Below are 21,494 nucleotides of genomic sequence, written 5' to 3'. Positions count from 1 at the left end.
TGATGCTGGAGCAGGAGGCGGCAGGTGGTACTCGACTCCCACCCAAATGCCTATGCAATAATGCATTTTAGTTAAGAAAACATTCTGCAGAAAAACGTGTTCTGGCACAAAAGAGAGAAAAGGTCTAAGAAAGTGCAGCCTTTGACACGAGGGGCCAGTGGGGTCCAAGGTTCAAGACGAGTCCGAGAGGTCAGATTACACGTCATGTATGGGGGACGTCGGCGGACCCAGAGGAGGACGTCGGCGGACCCAGAGGAGGACGTCGGCGGACCCAGAGGAGGACGTCGGCGGACACAGGGGAGCACGTCGGCGGACACAGGGGAGCACGTCGGCGGACACAGGGGAGCACGTCGGCGGACACAGGGGAGCACGTCGGCGGACACAGGGGAGCACGTCGGCGGACACAGGGGAGCACGTCGGCGGACACAGGGGAGCACGTCGGCGGACACAGGGGAGCACGTCGGCGGACACAGGGGAGCACGTCGGCGGACACAGAGCAGCACGTCGGCGGACCCAGAGGAGCACGTCGGCGGACCCAGAGGAGCACGTCGGCGGACCCAGAGGAGCACGTCGGCGGACCCAGAGGAGCACGTCGGCGGACCCAGAGGAGCACGTCGGCGGACCCAGAGGAGCACGTCGGCGGACCCAGAGGAGCACGTCGGCGGACCCAGAGGAGCACGTCGGCGGACCCAGAGGAGCACGTCGGCGGACCCAGAGGAGCACGTCGGCGGACCCAGAGGAGCACGTCGGCGGACCCAGAGGAGCACGTCGGCGGACCCAGAGGAGCACGTCGGCGGACCCAGAGGAGCACGTCGGCGGACCCAGAGGAGCACGTCGGCGGACCCAGAGGAGCACGTCGGCGGACCCAGAGGAGCACGTCGGCGGACCCAGAGGAGCACGTCGGCGGACCCAGAGGAGCACGTCGGCGGACCCAGAGGAGCACGTCGGCGGACCCAGAGGAGCACGTCGGCGGACCCAGAGGAGCACGTCGGCGGACCCAGAGGAGCACGTCGGCGGACCCAGAGGAGCACGTCGGCGTTACCATGGGGCCGGCAGATGCGCAGCCGCTATGTGCACATCTGCAACTCTTGGCTGGAAAAATGCAGCTGCAAAAATGCGCATTATTGCCGTGTTTTGATGCACCTTTTGCCTGTGCTTTTGACTTTGAGTGAAGTCAATGGTGAAAAACGCAGCAAAAACGCACAGAGAATCGACGCGAAGATTATTTTCTGCACCAAATCTCCAAGTCACAAATAAGCAGCGTGTAATTAACGCATTCAGTTTGCTGCATCAGGATTGCTTCAGGTTTTGCTAGCAAATCTGCATGGCAAAAATGAACTAAATCTGCAACGTGTGCACAAGCCCAGAAGAAGCACAAAAACAGAGTCCGGAAAAATGTATCCAGACAAAAAGCCGGAGACCAACCAGCGAAGACGTTGCGAATGGAGGCCCAAAAATCTGCCAGACACAGCTCCACGACGCCGGAGCCACACGTATACACAACCGCAAACCGGGCCGGGACCGAAGGCATCACATGCCCAGAAGGGAGGTCCGGCCAGAAGAAGCTCAGCAAGAAGCTACACGGAGACACCCCCTCCTCACCGCCCAGCAAGGAGCTACACGGAGACACCCCCTCCTCACCGCCCAGCAAGGAGCTACACGGAGAGACCCCCTCCTCACAGCACAGCAAGGAGCTACACGGAGAGACCCCTCCTCACCGCTCAGCAAGCAGCTATACGGAGAGACCCCCTCCTCACCGCCCAGCAAGGAGCTACACGGAGAGACCCCCTCCTCACCGCACAGCAAGGAGCTACACGGAGAGACCCCTCCTCACCGCCCAGCAAGGAGCTACACGGAGAGACCCCTCCTCACCGCACAGCAAAGAGCTACACGGAGAGACCCCTCCTCACCACACAGCAAGGAGCTACACGGAGAGACCCCCTCCTCACCGCACAGCAAAGAGCTACACGGAGAGACCCCTCCTCACCACACAGCAAGGAGCTACACGGAGAGACCCCCTCCTCACCGCACAGCAAGGAGCTACACGGAGAGACCCCCTCCTCACCACTCAGCAAGGAGCTACACGGAGAGACCCCCTCCTCACCGCCCAGCAAGGAGCTACACGGAGACACCCCCTCCTCACCGCCCAGCAAGGAGCTACACGGAGACACCCCCTCCTCACCGCCCAGCAAGGAGCTACACGGAGAGACCCCCTCCTCACCGCCCAGCAAGGAGCTACACGGAGACACCCCCTCCTCACCGCCCAGCAAGGAGCTACACGGAGACACCCCCTCCTCACCGCCCAGCAAGGAGCTACACGGAGAGACCCCCTCCTCACCGCACAGCAAGGAGCTACACGGAGAGACCCCTCCTCACCGCTCAGCAAGGAGCTACACGGAGAGACCCCTCCTCACCGCTCAGCAAGCAGCTACATGGAGAGACCCCCTCCTCACCGCTCAGCAAGGAGCTACACGGAGAGACCCCTCCTCACCGCTCAGCAAGGAGCTACACGGAGAGACCCCTTCCTCACCGCCCAGCAAGCAGCTACACGGAGAGATCCCCTCCTCACCGCCCAGCAAGCAGCTACATGGAGAGACCCCCTCCTCACAGCTCAGCAAGGAGCTACACGGAGAGACCCCCTCCTCACCGCTCAGCAAGCAGCTACACGGAGAGACCCCCTCCTCACCGCTCAGCAAGGAGCTACACGGGGAGACCCCTCCTCACCGCTCACCACCAATAATAGAGGATCATAACACGTCTCATAATGCAATACACCAGAACACGCAATGTGCAGCACCGAACAAGAAGCAAATAATGGAAGATTTCACTTCAGAAGCTGAAAAATACAGAGTGCAGCTCTGGAGTATAATACAGGATGTAACTCAGGATCAGTAATGTAATGTATGTACACAGTGACTGCACCAGCAGAATAATGAGTGCAGCTCTGGGGTATAATACAGGAGGTAACTCAGGATCAGTAATGTAATGTATGTACACAGTGACTGCACCAGCAGAATAGTGAGTGCAGCTCTGGGGTATAATACAGGAGGTAACTCAGGATCAGTAATGTAATGTATGTACACAGTGACTGCACCAGCAGAATAGTGAGTGCAGCTCTGGGGTATAATACAGGAGGTAACTCAGGATCAGTAATGTAATGTATGTACACAGTGACTGCACCAGCAGAATAGTGAGCGCAGCTCTGGAATATAATACAGGATGTAACTCAGGATCAGTAATGTAATATATGTACACAGTGACTGCACCAGCAGAATAGTGAGTGCAGCTCTGGAGTGTAATACAGGATGTAACTCAGGATCAGTAATGTAATGTATGTACACAGTGACTGCACCAGCAGAATAGTGAGTGCAGCTCTGGAGTGTAATACAGGATGTAACTCAGGATCAGTAATGTAATGTATGTACACAGTGACTGCACCAGCAGAATAGTGAGTGCAGCTCTGGAGTATAATACAGGAGGTAACTCAGGATCAGTAATGTATGTACACAGTGACTGCACCAGCAGAATAGTGAGTGCAGCTCTGGAGTATAATACAGGATGTAACTCAGGATCAGTAATGTAATGTATGTACACAGCGACTGCACCAGCAGAATAGTGAGCGCAGCTCTGGAGTATAATACAGGATGTAACTCAGGATCAGTAATGTATGTACACAGTGACTGCACCAGCAGAATAGTGAGTGCAGCTCTGGAGTATAATACAGGATGTAACTCAGGATCAGTAATGTAATGTATGTACACAGCGACTGCACCAGCAGAATAGTGAGTGCAGCTCTGGAGTATAATACAGGATGTAACTCAGGATCAGTAATGTAATGTATGTACACAGTGACTGCACCAGCAGAATAGTGAGTGCAGCTCTGGAATATAATACAGGATGTAACTCAGGATCAGTAATGTAATGTATGTACACAGTGACTGCATCAGCAGAATAGTGAGTGCAGCTCTGGGGTGCTGGTCTACGGGACGTTATATGGACTCTAAATTTATTACATACTGGGTAGAAAGCTGCTAAGTAAGAACACCCCATTGCTACACATATGGATGACAGAAGCCGCAGGCCCTTATCAGACGCAGCAGGGCCTTAATTGCGGCATCTTTCCCCTTCCCCTCGAGTACCGGGGTGGGGGGTGCAGAGACTGCAGATAATGATAGAGTCACATATATGTATAGTCACAAACAAGTGCATTTACTGTTGGTCAGGAGGCCTCTGCGATTCCTCCTGTTCTGTCTCATCATCTTGTTCTGCCCTGAAAGACAAATACACACACATTAAGAACACGAGCAGCATGATGTAAAGGGCAAAAGTGAAGAAAAAAAAGTGTTCACGCCCCTAATATAATAGTGCTAATGGCTGTGCAGTGACCTGCGGGACGATCAGACATTGTTCTATATGGTGAAGGCCACCATGGACTTATGACCGGTAATGGACACAGTGCAGGAAGTCCAGCTCCGGGCTCAGCCATATACAGGGGGACACAGGCTGCCGTTTATTTGGGGTATGTGGGGGGTTCAGCGCCGGGCTCAGCCATATACAGGGGGACACAGGCTGCCGTTTATTTGGGGTATGTGGGGGGTTCAGCTCCGGGCTCAGCCATATACAGGGGGACACAGGCTGCCGTTTATTAGGGTTTTGTGGGGGGGTCCAGCTCCGGGCTCAGCCATATACAGGGGGACACAGGCTGCTGTTTATTTGGGGTATGCGGGGGGTCCATGTGATCCCTCCCGATCCCGCTAGTTACACCGAGTTCAGCTGATCGGTCTGTATAAGGTGCAATGGGGATAAGTCGCTGCTGACAGAGATCTCCAAAGGGAAAATGGATGGTGCATGCAGAAACAATCTGCCCGATCCTTTTCCTTCCCATCTGCACCTGCGCTGCTGCAGAGGGTTGGGCAGATCATTATCCTACATCTGTGGGGTCACGTGGCCCCGTTACAGCTGCTGATTCTGTACTACGCGGGGGATGTCGTGCCTATCATGCACCACCGAAACAGTACGTGCGCTGCGCCATTCATGTCCAGGTAGCAGGGCAGGCGGTAATTTGGGATTTATCGGGTTTGTTATCTGTGGTGTCACATAGGGAATACATGTCATACACCCCAGTATAGGAGACCCCCTCCACACGGGCACTAATGATACTGGGGGTCTCCCTGACTTCAGGATCAAGTTATTACAGGAAGTGGCTGTGAGCGAGAGGTCACCCGAGGTCACGAGAAGCTGGGGGCTCTAGGACCCTACAGGACTACAACCCCCATAAGACACAACCTGCAGTCAGAGTGTCACAGGAGGGTGAGGGGCACACACAGGTGTTTAACACTTCGCTCTCCATGGAGGTGCCAAGTACCGGCGGCACAGAGTCTATCCACGACAATACAATGGAGCTACCCATAGCATTTGGGTCATGACGGTCAGCCATGTTTACCGTTGATGCGATGTGATCTACAATGGACATTTATCTTGGATCATCCATGGACGACCCGGAGATCTGGTGTTGGACCAGTCACTCGAAGAACAAGATATTAAAAGCCTCGCTGACCGCTGCTCAGGAATGTGAAGCATCTAAGAAAATGGCCGAGGAGTGAAGACGAGGAGCGAAGACGAAGGGCGAAGCGAGCACAACAGCCGAGTGCCGGACCCATCTGTGGAGTCCGGAGGCAGACGAAAGCCCTGAAACCCAACATCCACAGACGTCAGAATTAACGCGCCCCATCCCCCGAGCGACTATAGGATGAAGCAAGATGTCACCATTCTGCAGACCTTTATGTGCATCACCCGGCCCAACTGACAGCGTCCACCCCGGACTGGACAAATAGCTCTCCCCGGCCCAGAGCCCGTCTGACCACCATCGTCAGCGACCGATTATCAGTTACACATACCAATGTCACCCACGAGGTCAAAGTGCAGGACGGCCTGGACCCTAAAGGGGAATTTGCACTGCACAAAAATCGGTAACGTTCATGGTGAAAAACGTTCTTTTCACAATTTTCTTGCCCTATAAACAGGCTGCCGAGCACCAGAAGAATAAGCAAAATGCTGGCTCATCAGATGGAATGATCTTAGGTGCAGCACAAGGGATCATTGCTCTCATCATCCTCTAATCGCTCACAAGTACAATGGCGGAGTGTGCGTGGAGCGAACTACTACAGATCGGCGAGGGCACATCATTTATCCATTGACCGTCATATCGTGCCAAAGGTCCGTCTGTGTAAAAGGACCTTAACGGTGGTCCCCCAAATCAAAATCAAGGGTCTCCCTCTACTGCGATGTGCAGCCAGGACACCCAACCCCCGACTGCAGGATCTGGGAGAGACGGGACTCATCTATTTTACTGACACGGTCACTCATCGCACACAATCGCTGCCATCAAGGGTCCCAAAGACTCCGTGATTCACAGCCTCATCCCAGACCCCCGCACCGGCCCTTTGGGGGAGGTCTGATGTAGCACTCACTGCACAGACCAGAGGTGGCTACAACGTTTTCTAAGCTGTTAAGATCACGTAATCACCGATCCACAGAATAGCAGATGCCCCCAGATCAGTTGGGGTCTGACCGCTGAGATCTCTCCCAATCTTAAGGCTGAGTCACACAACGATATCGTTGCAACGTCATGCTTTTGGTGACGTAGCAACGATCCCGCTAACGATCTCGTTATGTGTGACAGCGACCAACGATCAGGCCCCTGCTGGGAGATCGTTGGTCGATGGGAATGATCAGGACCATTTTTTGGTCGCTGATCACCCGCTGTCATCGCTGGATCGGCGTGTGTGACGCCGATCCAGCGATGTGTTCACTTGTAACCAGGGTAAATATCGGGTTACTAAGTGCAGGGCCGTGCTTAGTAACCCGATATTTACCCTGGTTACCATTGTAAAAGTAAAAAAACAAAACAATACATACTCACATTCTGATGTCTGTCACGTCCCCCGGCATCCACAGGGTTAAAACTGCTTTCGGCAGGAGCACTGGTAATGCACGCGCTGCTGCAGAGAACTTCCCTGCACTGACTGTGTCAGCGCCGGCCGTAAAGCAGATCACAGCGGTGACATCACCGCTGTTATTGCCGGCGCTGACACAGTCAGTGCAGGGAGGCTCTCGGCAGCAGCGCGTGGACGCCGGCGGGGGACGTGACAGACATCAGAATGTGAGTATGTAGTGTTTTTTTTTTTTTCTTTTACAATGGTAACCAGGGTAAATATCGGGTTACTAAGCGCGGCCCTGCGCTTAGTAACCCGATGTTTACCCTGGTTACCCAGGTGCTGCAGGGGGACTTCGGCATCGTTGAAGACAGTTTCAACGATGCCGAAGTCGTTCCCCTGATCGTTGGTCGCTGGAGAGAGCGGTCTGTGTGACAGCTCCCCAGCGACCACACAACGACTTACCAACGATCACGGCCAGGTCGTATCGCTGGTCGTGATCATTGGTAAGTCGTTTAGTGTAAAGGTACCTTTAGAGGGGCTGCCTGCCCCTGAGGAAATCATTAATGGTCTGTAAGCACACAGAGCAAAGATCCAGCTCCGCTCCGTGGTTCCAGCCATGAATACAGTTACAACCACGTCCTGACTGGAGTCTCAGAAACTTCTCCTAGGCCACGTTCACACGGTCAGTATTTCACATCAGTATTTGTAGACAAAATCAGGAGTGGAACAACCAGCAGAAAAGTAGACTAGAAACATCTGCACAACTTCTGTATTTATCACCCACTCCTGATATTACCCATGAAAAATACTGACCGAATACTGATCGTGTGAACGTGGCAACAATGGATTCTACAGAGAGGTGAAAACTAGTCGGCACGTGGCCGCAACGAGTTAACTCGTATACCTATGATGGGACCGGCAAGCAGAGCCGAATCCTAGCGGTGTGTAAGGCTCGGGCGACTTGCCGAAAAGGTACTCGGGTGGACAACTCCCCTTACACTATTCTTTTTTCCCCTAGACCTGTGCTTGTGTGCACGTACTGTAGTGTCAGTGTGTTCATACACCACCACCTAGACCTGTGGATGTGGGCACGTACTGTAGAGTCAGCGTGTTCATACACCACCACCTAGACCTGTGGATGTGTGCACGTACTGTAGTGTCAGTGTGTTCATACACCGCCACCTAGACCTGTGGATGTGTGCACGTACTGTAGAGTCAGCGTGTTCATACACCACCACCTAGACCTGTGGATGTGTGCACGTACTGTAGAGTCAGCGTGTTCATACACCGCCACCTAGACCTGTGGATGTGTGCACGTACTGTAGAGTCAGCGTGTTCATACACCACCACCTAGACCTGTGGATGTGTGCACGTACTGTAGTGTCAGTGTGTTCATACACCGCCACCTAGACCTGTGCTTGTGTGCACGTACTGTAGTGTCAGTGTGTTCATACACCACCACCTAGACCTGTGGATGTGTGCACGTACTGTAGTGTCAGTGTGTTCATACACCGCCACCTAGACCTGTGGATGTGTGCACGTACTGTAGTGTCAGTGTGTTCATACACCGCCACCTAGACCTGTGCTTGTGTGCACGTACTGTAGTGTCAGTGTGTTCATACACCGCCACCTAGACCTGTGGATGTGTGCACGTACTGTAGTGTCAGCGTGTTCATACACCACCACCTAGACCTGTGGATGTGTGCACGTACTGTAGTGTCAGCGTGTTCATACACCGCCACCTAGACCTGTGGATGTGTGCACGTACTGTAGAGTCAGCGTGTTCATACACCGCCACCTAGACCTGTGGATGTGTGCACGTACTGTAGTGTCAGCGTGTTCATACACCACCACCTAGACCTGTGGATGTGTGCACGTACTGTAGTGTCAGCGTGTTCATACACCGCCACCTAGACCTGTGGATGTGTGCACGTACTGTAGAGTCAGCGTGTTCATACACCGCCACCTAGACCTGTGGATGTGTGCACGTACTGTAGTGTCAGTGTGTTCATACACCGCCAAATAGACCTGTGGATGTGGGCACGTACTGTAGTGTCAGTGTGTTCATACACCGCCACCTAGACCTGTGGATGTGTGCACGTACTGTAGTGTCAGTGTGTTCATACACCGCCACCTAGACCTGTGGATGTGGGCACGTACTGTAGTGTCAGTGTGTTCATACACCGCCACCTAGACCTGTGGATGTGTGCACGTACTGTAGTGTCAGTGTGTTCATACACCGCCACCTAGACCTGTGGATGTGGGCACGTACTGTAGTGTCAGTGTGTTCATACATCGCCACCTAGACCTGTGGATGTGTGCACGTACTGTAGTGTCAGTGTGTTCATACACCGCCACCTAGACCTGTGGATGTGGGCACGTACTGTAGTGTCTGTGTTCATACACCGCCACCTAGACCTGTGGATGTGGGCACGTACTGTAGTGTCAGTGTGTTCATACACCGCCACCTAGACTAGTGGATGTGTGCATGTACTGTAGTGTCAGCGTGTTCATTCACCGCCACCTAGACCTGTGGATGTGGGCACGTACTGTAGTGTCAGTGTGTTCATACACCGCCACCTAGACCTGTGGATGTGGGCACGTACTGTAGTGTCAGTGTGTTAATACACCGCCACCTAGACCTGTGGATGTGTGCATGTACTGTAGTGTCAGCGTGTTCATTCACCGCCACCTAGACCTGTGGATGTGGGCACGTACTGTAGTGTCAGTGTGTTCATACACCGCCACCTAGACCTGTGGATGTGTGCACGTACTGTAGTGTCAGTGTTCATACACCGCCACCTAGACCTGTGGATGTGTGCACGTACTATAGTGTCAGTGTTCATACACCGCCACCTAGACCTGTGGATGTGTGCACGTACTGTAGTGTCAGTGTTCATACACCGCCACCTAGACCTGTGGATGTGTGCATGTACTGTAGTGTCAGCGTGTTCATACACCGCCACCTAGACCTGTGGATGTGTGCACGTACTGTAGGGTCAGTGTGTTCATACACCGCCACCTAGACCTGTGGATGTGTGCACGTACTGTAGTGTCAGTGTGTTCATACACCGCCACCTAGACCTGTGGATGTGTGCATGTACTGTAGTGTGTGTTCATACGCCGCCACTGTCCCGGTGTACAGCACAGTTGCGGTCCTCTTCTCAGCGACGTCAGTCACCGCTCTTCAGACTGCCCAGGTCACTCCATGCGTGAGCCGGAGGTCTCTTTTACAATGCACGCCTATGGGGTCTCGCTCTGCTGCTCCGTAGAATTACACGAATGTCACCCAGAGCGCAGCGTGACCTGGAGAAAGTCTGAGAAGGTGCAGAATGGTGCTGGATAGAGGAGGAGACAACGATAGGGCAGTATAATAACACACCGACACTGCAGCATATACACAGGTTTAAGGGGAAAGAGTTCATTAAAGGGTTTCTTTACGAATGGCCTCTGCAGTGCACAGGGGTAGAGCAGTAGTCGAGCACGCTGTACTCCGGTGGTCCGAAGAAAAAGGATTGGGAGGTGCATTTGCTCCACTTCTGCTCCAATTAGGGTGGGCACTGCAGAGCAGCACTCAGGATTGCTGGGGGTCTCTGCGATCACCACGCTATCACCGATCCTACAGCCACTGTGCCACAGACTGAGGACAGGCAAAGACAAATGGATCGGTGCAAATCCTTCTCCAAACTCAGCCGCACACAGGGATACACATGGTGTCCATTACTTGTGGTCAGGCGAGTGTTGCTGGAATAGCCCGGGTGACTGCATGCAGTGTGACACAGGATCAGCACAGAGATTTGTGGAGACAACTGAAGCAAACACTCAGCAGTGAGAAGCAGCAGCTCCGACACAATTCACAGCTTCTAACTCCACTGACCGCTGCACTCCAGAATGGTGATGGAGGGGAGGAAAGAAGTTGTATTTCTTCGTGCAAGTGGCACCATCACCGTAATGTGCAGCTGTTTGTATTTTCCTCTAGTCGTCATTCTCGCCTCCAGTACGGTCTCCTGGAATAATCTCCTGTAATTTACGATCCCGCAGGGGTATGTGACTTCCTAACACAAGGACGGTCAGCATGTGAGGTACAGTAAAGCATCGTTCTTAAGTTCCCAATAGTCAAAATCAGCTGTAAATACTGGGGTGCTGGCGGGGAAACCGCAGCCTAAAATATGGGGCTTTTTGAAGCATTTTTCTCCATTTATAAGAAAAGGGAAAAACGCTGCAAAAAATGCTGAAATGACTGATGCTGCAGAAATGAAACGGCTTCACATCTGCAAGATAAGCGAGCGTCGTGTGCATGGGGCTGCAGGATCTCACTACTTTGCAGATTTGCCACAAAAACTGAAGCATTTCCTTGTGCCAGCAAAGAAATAAAAACCGCAGCAAATACTTAACGCATGCACATAGCCAAAGTCGACGTTTTCACTGCATAATGATTTCGGGATCCCGGCACATCCACATCGGGGGGCGACAGGCGCAGATGGAGATTCCCGCCAGGATGCGTGCTTGGCGCCATGAGGTGTACGTGCCTCCTGTCCTGGCAGGAACCTGCGGCTCCATCTGCGCCTGTCACCTGCCAGTGTGGATGGGCTATGGGCACTCGCAGTGCTGTCGGTGAGGCCGGAGACTGGATCCACAGATCCTGAGCAGACAATGCTATCCACTCACATATATACAGGGCACACTGCGCTGTAAGGGGGGACCACATGGAGCTAGCGAGGGTGGAAATTCTGCTCCAAACTGTAGCTGGTAAACCAGACAGCAAGCGTGAAGTCTCACAATAAAAAACCACACTGATGGAGATGTGTGCATCAAACAGGAGGCCAGAACCCTGGAAAGTCGGTGTCGGTCCTCATCATACACACGTCTGGCTTGGGTCACCATTACTACACCCCATATTTACACCAAGCCCCAAGTGTACGATCAGATTTATACTTTTGTGCCTTCCAGGACAGTGGAGTCGGAGTCCATTTTGGTGGAGTCTAAATACATAATACATTGGGTGCAATAGTACAATGCAGGATGTGATGAAAGTGGGAAAGTGACGAGATCTCCTGTAAATCTCTGCTGCACTTATGTCCATGATCAGTAGTGACCGGCGCTGTGGAGTCGGAGTCAGGGAAATTGAGGTGTTGGAGGTTTGGGTCAGACTCCACAGCCTCGGTGCCTTCCCCTTAATATCAGACATTCAGACCCATTATAACGGGGACAAAGCTGGGGGGCAGTGACAGACATCACAGAGACCAGGCACACTATACACCTTGCTGATGTTCTTAAAAGATGCGAACGCTCTGGTCTTTTACTTAGTCTTGCTGCCTTGAAGGCGCTCGATCAGCCGACTTCATTTGCGTCTTTACACATATCCGGCTTCTCGGGTGCATTCCACTAAGCCATACACGCTCTCGACTCCTCACCCAGTGCAATGGTTACGCTCCCTCACGTAATAATATTTTAATGGGTCTAGACAGGGCTGCCCCCTATCCCCCCTTTAGCTTGTGCTCTGCACAGAGCCCTTGGTCTGTAACATAAGGAATAACCCGAACATTCAGGGATTCCTAGTAAAGGGGAAGGATTTCCTGGGGTCTCTTTCAGCAGATGACATCTTTCTCACTTCATGCAATCCACAAGTCTGCAGCCATAGGAGTGCATTGATCTGCTTACTTCCTGCACGGGGCTGTGCACACCATGCGGGAAGCAAGCAGATTATATGCGGTTGGTACCCAGGGTGGAGGAGAGGAGACTCTCCTCCACGCACTGCGCACCATATAATTGGTAAAAAATAAAAGAATTAAAATAAAAAATAGCGATATACTCACCCTCGATGTCCCCCGCAGTCTTCCGGCCTCTCCGCTGCACGCTGCCGCTTCGGTTCCTATAGCTGCTGGGCGGTGAAGGACCTGCGATGACGTCATGGTCTTGTGATTGGACGCGAGACCGCATGTGACCGGTCACGTGACCAATCACAAGACTGTGACGTCATCACAGGCCCTTCACCGCACAACAGCTATAGGAACGGACGCCGCTGAGGTCTGCAGGTGAGTATAACCATGTTTTTTATTTTTTTTATTATTTTTAAACATTCTATCTTTTACTATAGATGCGGCATAGGCAGCATCTATAGTAAAAAGTTGGTCACACTTGTCAAACACTATGTTTGACAAGTGTGACCAACCTGTCAGTCAGTTTTCCAAGCGATGCTACAGATCGCTTGGAAAACTCTAGCATTCTGCAAGCTAACTATGCTTGCAAAACGCTAGTTTTCTGCGGGTATATGCATGCTAATTCTGCATGCGATATACCCGCGGCAGGAGGCGCAGAATTGCCGCGGAAATTTCCGCGGCAATTCTGCAACGTGTGAACTTAGCCTTAAAGTAAACACTACAAAAACTGCAGCTCCCCCAATATCCTTGCTCAGCAGGGAGGGTCCTATGAGAAACGTTTACATTAGCCTGGAAAGACACCAAACGCAAATAGCTTGGAGTCTTTGTAACGGGGGTCTTCTGAGACCCTGTATAGACACAATGCCCCCGACTTCTTCCAGATTAATTTACTACTCTCCAAATGGTCTAAACGTCCCCTTAATTTTAGGGAGAGCAGTGGCTGTAAAGCCGAACATCTTACCTAAATGTCTATATGTGTGTGATTTCTAGAAGTGTGTTCTAAAAGTGTGGATTACATTAGAATTAAAACCTGAAAGATGTATACAGACTGTGCCCTGCTACCTGCCACCATCGCACTCTAACAAGCATCTCTATTCTTCCAACAGGTATGTTCATCCAGCTCTCCTATGAAGCGCACATAATACATCACCCAGCTTTGCGCATAGACTTTCCCCTGCTCCTAGCATTGTGATGGTATGTTCATCCAGCTCTCCTATGAAGCGCACATAATACATCACCCAGCTTTGCGCATAGACTTTCCCCTGCTCCTAGCATTGTGATGGTATGCCTTTCAGCTAACCCCCAACTTACTCTGTGATATTTATGACCTTCTTTACTTAGTCTTGATTGTATGCATCTGGTCCACCCTTAATTCTCTGACCAAGATGAGCAGAGACCACTCCTCTCTGCTCCACACCTGACCGCACTTAGTTTTCCATATATTGCATAGCACAAGTCTGCAGGACTTTAGTCTGCAGTGTGATTTCTAGAAGTGTGGATTACATTAGAATTAAAACCTGAATTGGAACTGAAGGTAACTGGCCAATCACTGCAAACAATGTTTCTGTTTGTTGTCACTTTTACCCCTATAATCTTTCACTTTCTGCAACCTCCCCTAATCCCCACACCAAGTAAGGAACTGTTCATCTCCTCTTCAATCCTCCCCATCCATCTCACCTCCTCCTCAGAACTGTTCCTTAACATACAATCCTCTGTCTCAAAGCACAGGCAGCCGATTCATGCCCTCTCCTGCTCCCACCTGCTAACACTATCTCTGCTCCTTCTCACTGCTGGTGATATCTCTCCAAATCCTGGTCCTCCTCACCATATTACCACAGTCATTTCTACCTCCCATCCACGCTCCATCACAAACTTCCGTAACCTCTCTAACCTTATACCCATTCGCCCAGCCCCCGCTTCCCCAGTCCCACTAACAGGAGCTCTGTGGAACGCTCGCTCTGTCTGTAACAAGCTTTCCTACATCCATGATCTTTTTGTTACTACCAAACTTTCCTTCCTCGCCATCACCGAAACCTGGCTCACCCCTTCTGACACGGCCTCCCCTGCTGCACTCTCTTACGGTGGCTTCCACCTTTCTCACACACCCCGCCCCAGCAGCAAGCATGGTGGAGGAGTTGGTTTTCTCCTGTCAGACAACTGCTCCTTCACCCCAATCCCACTGCCACCCTCTGTTACCCTCCCTTCCTTTGAGGTGCACTCTGTGCGCATCTACTCCCCCTCCAACCTCCAACTGGCTGTCATTTACCGCCCCCCAGGGCCAGCCACCACCTTCTTTGACCACTTCACCACCTGGCTACTTCATTTCCTTTCTGCGGACATCCCCACTATCATCATGGGCGATTTCAACATACCCATTGACACTTCCCTCTCAGCTGCCACTAAACTTCTATCTCTCTCTTCCTCCTTCGGCCTCACTCAATGGTCTTCTGCAGCCACTCACAAAGATGGTCACACACTGGACCTCATCTTCACCCGCCTCTGCTCCCTATCTAACCTCTCTAACTCGCCTCTTCCTCTCTCTGACCACAACCTTCTCACATTCTCATCTCTCTCCACTCCATGTCTAGAGTCCCCACCCCACAAACTTTCACACCCTCGCAGAAATCTTAAACATCTTGACCTACATTCATTCTCTGAATCCCTCCTACCTCTCACTGACATAAGTTCCATACACAATGCGGATGACGCTGCCGCTCTATATAACACCACAATAGCTGTAGCTTTGGAATCTGCTGCCCCACTTACACATACCAAAGCTCGCAAAATCAACAGACAGCCCTGGCACACCAGCCTGACCAAAGAACTGAGGCAAGCTTCCAGGGCTGCTGAGCGCAGATGGAAAAGATCCCACTCCAACGACCACTTAATCGCACTCAAACAGTCCCTCACTACTTTCAAGACCGCACTCGCCACAGCTAAACAAACCTACTTCTCATCTCTCATATCCTCCCTGTCTCACAACCCTAAACAGTTATTCAACACCTTCAATTCTCTCCTCCGTCCCCCAGCACCTCCTCCCTCCTCACTTATCTCTGCTGAAGACTTTGCCTCATTCTTCAAGCAGAAGATTGATAACATCAGAGACAGTTTTGGTCAACAAGCCCCAGAGCCCTTCCTCCCAACTTCCCTACCCTCCACCTCCAAAACCAACTACTCCACCATTACAGAAGATCAACTCGCCACTCTACTCTCAAGATCGCATCTCACCACCTGTGCACTTGACCCGCTCCCAACCCACCTCATCCCAAACCTCACCACAATCTTCATCCCAACCCTAACCCATCTCTTCAACCTATCACTAACAAATGGTGTTTTCCCCTCAAGCTTTAAACATGCCTCCATCACACCTATCCTCAAAAAGCCCTCTCTTGACCCATCCTCTGTATCTAGCTATCGCCCTATATCACTTCTCCCCTATGCCTCAAAACTACTGGAACAACACGTCTACCTTGAACTGTCCTCCCATCTCTCTTCTTGCTCCCTCTTTGACCGCTTACAATCTGGCTTCCGGTCACACCATTCCACTGAAACTGCCCTAACTAAGGTCACCACTGACCTTTTAACCGCCAAGAGCAAGCGACACTACTCTGTTCTCCTCCTCCTCGACCTGTCGGCTGCCTTTGACACAGTGGACCATTCCCTATTATTATTACAGACCCTCTCATCCCTTGGCATCACAGACTTGGCCCTATCCTGGATCTCATCATACCTAACAGACCGGACATTCAGCGTCTCCCACTCACACACCACCTCCTCACCTCGCCCCCTATCTGTCGGAGTCCCACAAGGTTCAGTCCTTGGGCCCCTGCTCTTCTCCATTTACACCTTTGGCCTGGGACAGCTCATAGAATCTCATGGCTTTCAGTATCACCTCTATGCTGATGACACACAGATCTACATCTCTGGACCAGATATCACCTCCCTACTAACCAGAATCCCTCAATGTCTGTCCACTATTTCATCCTTCTTCTCCGCTAAATTTCTGAAACTTAACATGGACAAAACAGAATTCATCATCTTTCCCCCATCTCACGTGACCCCCCCAACGAACCTATCCATTACAGTAAATGGCTGCCCACTCTCCCCAGTCCCACAAGCTCGCTGCCTCGGGGTTATCCTTGACGCTGATCTCTCCTTCAAACCACATATCCAAGCCCTTTCCACTTCCTGCCGACTTCAACTCAAAAATATTGCACGAATCCGTTCATTCCTCAACCAAGAATCTGCAAAAACCCTAGTCCATGCCCTCATCATCTCCCGTCTTGACTACTGCAACCTCCTGCTCTGGGGCCTCCCCTCAAACACTCTCGCACCCCTCCAATCTATTCTAAACTCTGCTGCCCGACTAATCCACCTGTCCCCCCGCTATTCTCCGGCCTCTCCCCTCTGTCAATCCCTTCACTGGCTCCCCATTGCCCAGAGACTCCAGTACAAAACCCTAACCATGACATACAAAGCCATCCACAACCTGTCTCCTCCTTACATCTGTGACCTCATCTCCTGGTACTTTCCTACACGCAACCTCCGATCCTCACAAGATCTCCTTCTCTACTCCCCTCTTATCTCCTCTTCCCACAATCGTATACAAGATTTCTCTCGCGTATCACCCCTACTCTGGAACCCTCTACCACAACACATCAGACTCTCGCCTACCATCGAAACCTTCAAAAAGAACCTGAAGACCCACCTCTTCCGACAAGCCTACAACCTGCAGTAACCACCGATCGACCAAACCGCTGCATGACCAGCTCTATCCTCACCTACTGTATCCTCACCCATCCCTTGTAGATTGTGAGCCTTCGCGGGCAGGGTCCTCTCTCCTCCTGTACCAGTTATGACTTGTATTGTTCAAGATTATTGTACTTGTTTTTATTATGTATACCCCTCCTCACTTGTAAAGCGCCATGGAATAAATGGCGCTATAACAATAAATAATAATAATAATAATAATATGTGTTGGAGACCCCCCCTGTACCAATCCAATATTGAAGACATTTCAGTCAGCTCTTTGTAATATTTTTGGGGGACATATTCGCCACTGTACAGACAAATCCGTCCTCTTTTCCCCCAAAACACAGGGAGACCTCTCTTTCCCAGATAGCTGGCGATACCATTTAGCAGTACACCTTCGTCAGATCCCAGCATGGGCCTCATTGTGGGCACATAACAAATGGTCAGAAATCGAAAAACTTTGGATACCCCCCATACACCCAAATTCATTATTATGGTCAACAACACCCTTGCTGGGTTCCATGTTGTGTACAGGAAATATTTGGAGGATAGGTGGAACAGCACCCCCCCCATCTCTCCCAGAGCCCCTAGGATCTCATTCCATTTAACATGACAAAGCCGTGGTTTCGAGCCCACCTATTCTACTATGCTGATGTAGTGGACCCCCTTTACTAGAAATATTCTCCCCTTCCAAACTATTAGGGAACAGTTTAAAATCCCAAATACGGCTTTTCCTCCCATCCACAGATCCGTCACTTAGCACAATATTCTCTGCTCCCCCCCACAGAGGGTCTTCTGGGAATATCTGGTATTTTATAGTCCCCTCTTAGGCCCGGTGGGGGAGATTTGGGTAGGGCGCGCCCTCTATGTAACACACGAGGAGAACTAATAGGAGATGGAAATGCCGGATATTGTGCATAGTTGTGTTCCCTCCGGAGGGTTCGCTGCCGCAGATATTCTGCTATCGGCCATTAATCTCTCCTTGGTGACGGACCTGATCTCCTCGATCCTAGGTGCTAGCGTTCCCCTGGATCCTCTGAACTCCCCGCTCAATGTGCCTCCACTCTCTATGGGAAAACTTCCAGCCAGGCTGCTCCTCTATATATGAACACCGGCCAAATGCCTCATTGCCCCCACTGGGAGAAAACATCAGCTCCCACCATTAATAGGTGCCGGCGAGGATCAGGGAGACCAGGCGGACGGAGAAGCTCACCGAGTGCTTGATTCATTTAACCGTATTTGGGCTCCATGGGACGACGGTCACCGTGTTGGCTTAAGAAGATGATGTACAGCCTTTCCCCTTCTTTTTTCCCTTCCCCCTCCAGTTTTATTGATCGATTATTGATGTTACAATGGATAACCTAGGAACCACTCATTCATTGCACATTGGACTTTTTACTGCTTTCACAAGACTTAGTCGATATTTCATTGTCCGGGGTAATAAGAAGGTTTCACAAGTTCCTAGTTGGCGCTGCCTAAACGCATATTGCATTGTTAAAGATAAAAATTGTTAACAGATAGAAAAATAAAGAAATCTTATCAAAGACTGCAGGTAAACAATCCAACCTCCCATAGATGGCGGCACAAATACCCAAAGGTAGAAAATTCTCTAGATGCCGACAACTGGGGCCCCGGGACCTTCCCCACCAAATCTCCGAGACGCTACATGTGGGTCATGGATGGGGGACTCCATAACACCAGGTATTACATAGCTCCCCCACACATACATTTATAAAGGCCACTGTATATTGTATAGGGTCATCATTTTCCTATAATAATTCACATCAGCTATCAGGAGGGCCGGCATACAGGTGCATACTAAAACCCTATGTGGCACATTAGGCTACTTTCACACTAGCGTTAACTGCAATACGTCGCAAATGCGTCGTTTTTGCGAAACGCCGCATCCAGCAAAAGTTTTTGCTGGATACGTTGTTTCGTCATAGAGTAACATTAGCGACGCATTCGCGACGCATTCGCGACGCATTTCCAAACGGTGAATGCGTTTGGCGGCGTTTGGGCGTATGGTAGCGGTCCGTCGGGAAAACAAAACGCTACATGTAACGTTTTTTGCTCCCGACGGTCCGCTTTTTCCGACCGCGCATGCGCAGTCGGAACTCCGCCCCCACCTCCCCGCACTTCCCCGCACATCACAATGGGGCAGCGGATGCGTGGGAAATATGCATCCGCTGCCCCCGTTGTGCGGCGGAGACCACACTAGCGTCGGGAACGTCGGCCCGACGCGCAGCGACGGGTTGTTCCCGACGCTAGTGTGAAAGTAGCCTTAATCTATACCTATGGTAGATATTTTAGTTGTATTCATCTATACATATGTATTTTCCCGGCATACATACATGGATGACCCCTGGAATCTGCACTTATCCACAGACGTAACATTGAGGGCGGCGGGATAAGCCGAGCTTAGAAGTCACTAAGCACATGAGGAGCGCCCCCTATAGGACAGGGATCACATCTGTGGCATTGTGTACACTCTCCTCTTATCACACAGAGTTCCGTCAGCTGAGGACACTAACATGATTCCGTGGGTCACTACAAATCCCAGAAAGCTGGCAAGTCATGCTGGGAGTTGTAGTTGATATTAGTTAGGGATACATGGGAATGGAGCAGAGATGAGCTGTGGATTGGAGATAACGGTCATAACTACCCCACAAATACACACCCATCGCAGGCTTATGATCAGCACACGAGTGCACCTTCCCTCCATACAACTCTGCAAACCTCCAGAGGTGGATCATGGAGTGATATGGAGGGGACAGGCCCTTGGGCATTTCAGGGTGCAGCTTTGACAGACAGGTGAGATATACTTACTCAGTCGGGTGTTCTGGATCATAGAAATCCCCCATTGTCAGTTGTGGAGCAAGGCATCCAGCCTGTGGAGAGGTGGGGGAGCGACTCCAGAGAGACGGGGTGCAGGAAAGGAGATCACTTCAAATGGGTCAATCACCGGGCAGCCCTGGAAACCGGGATCCACAGGGAGAACAGATACTACCAATGTCCTCAATGGGAAATATTGGGGTTCACGCAGAAAATAACTCCAGAGAAGACGATCCAAAGATATCGGGGGTCTCACAGAAATCCTCAGATAGACTGGGTGGGTGCAGGAAAGACACCTCCAGAGGGATGAAGAAGCTTCAAGAGAATGAAGAAAGTCAGCAGCAAATATCAGGGAATACACAGAAAGCCTCCAGAGACCGGGCGCAGCGGACTGCAAAGAGCGTTAAGGTGTTGGGGTGAAGGAGTTCCAGATATTGAGGTGCTTGCAAAAGGATTAATTCCAGATCTCAGGGTGCACACAGCAGGGTTCCCTAAATATTAGGGTTAAAGGTCCTCATCTGCAATCTGACAACGGTCCTGGTTGTTTTGGGGAGCACACAGCAGGTTCCCTTAGATATTATGGTGCAGAAATGTTGCTCATTAGAGATCCCCTCCTTCCATCAGTGATTTTAGGGTGCAGCCTCCCTCTCCTTCCATCAGCCGGTGGTGACAGTGCACAGGTTTGGGGTGCAGACTTTTCAGCAGGGCGCTGCTTCTTTCAGCAGTGATTTTTGGGAACACAGACTTTGGCTGCAGATTTCAGCAGGGCTCCAGGGATTCTGAGATGCACTCTCCAGCAGGGCTCATCAGTCCATGACTCTGGGGGGACACATTTCAGAAGGAGTTTCCCTCGTTCCACCAGTGATTTGGGGGTGCACAGACCTGGGGTGCAGACTTTAGCAGGGCTTCCCCCTTCCAGCAGTAATCTGGGGGTGCACTGACTTTGGGGGTGCAGTGACTTTGGGGGTGCAGTGACTTCCCCCTTTCTGCAGTAATCTGGGGGTGCACTGACTTCGGGGGTGCAGTGACTTTGGGGGTGCACTGACTTCGGGGGTGCACGGCTTCCCCCTTTCTGCAGTAATCTGGGGGTGCACTGACTTCGGGGGTGCACGGCCTGTAGCACGGCTTCCCCCTTTCTGCAGTGATTCCGGGCTGCAGACAGGACAGACAATGGCGGCGGCTCCGTCCTCCGCTCTCCCCTGGTCTCAGGCCATGATGCCGCTGCTCTCCCTCCGGCCTCTCACTCCTGCGCGTCCCCGGCTCCCGCTTACTAAGAAGGCCGCCTACTTGGAGAGTGTTTCGGGCTGCG

At 51.6% G+C, this 21,494-nt stretch overlaps 1 protein-coding gene across 3 annotated transcripts in view; it reads right to left on the bottom strand.

Moving 5' to 3' along the window:
• Positions 1 to 21,468, bottom strand: part of SETD2 (SET domain containing 2, histone lysine methyltransferase) — an 85,162-nt gene extending 63,694 nt beyond the window's left edge. For 2 of the 3 annotated variants that reach the window (XM_077267875.1, XM_077267874.1), the window contains exons 1-2: positions 20,180 to 21,468; positions 4,214 to 4,270 (exon numbers count right to left, since the gene is read on the bottom strand). In XM_077267875.1, coding sequence (XP_077123990.1) covers positions 4,214 to 4,270; positions 20,180 to 20,214 — 92 coding nt within the window. In that variant the 5' untranslated portion in view covers positions 20,215 to 21,468. The remainder of the gene's footprint in view (positions 1 to 4,213; positions 4,271 to 20,179) is intronic. The other variant, XM_077267876.1, reaches the window with a different exon arrangement.
• Between the last annotated feature and the right edge of the window lie 26 nt (positions 21,469 to 21,494).

Source organism: Ranitomeya variabilis, chromosome 6 (genome assembly GCF_051348905.1).
Source record: "Ranitomeya variabilis isolate aRanVar5 chromosome 6, aRanVar5.hap1, whole genome shotgun sequence".
Lineage (NCBI taxonomy): Eukaryota > Metazoa > Chordata > Amphibia > Anura > Dendrobatidae > Ranitomeya > Ranitomeya variabilis.
This window is presented reverse-complemented; position numbering and strand designations above follow the sequence as displayed.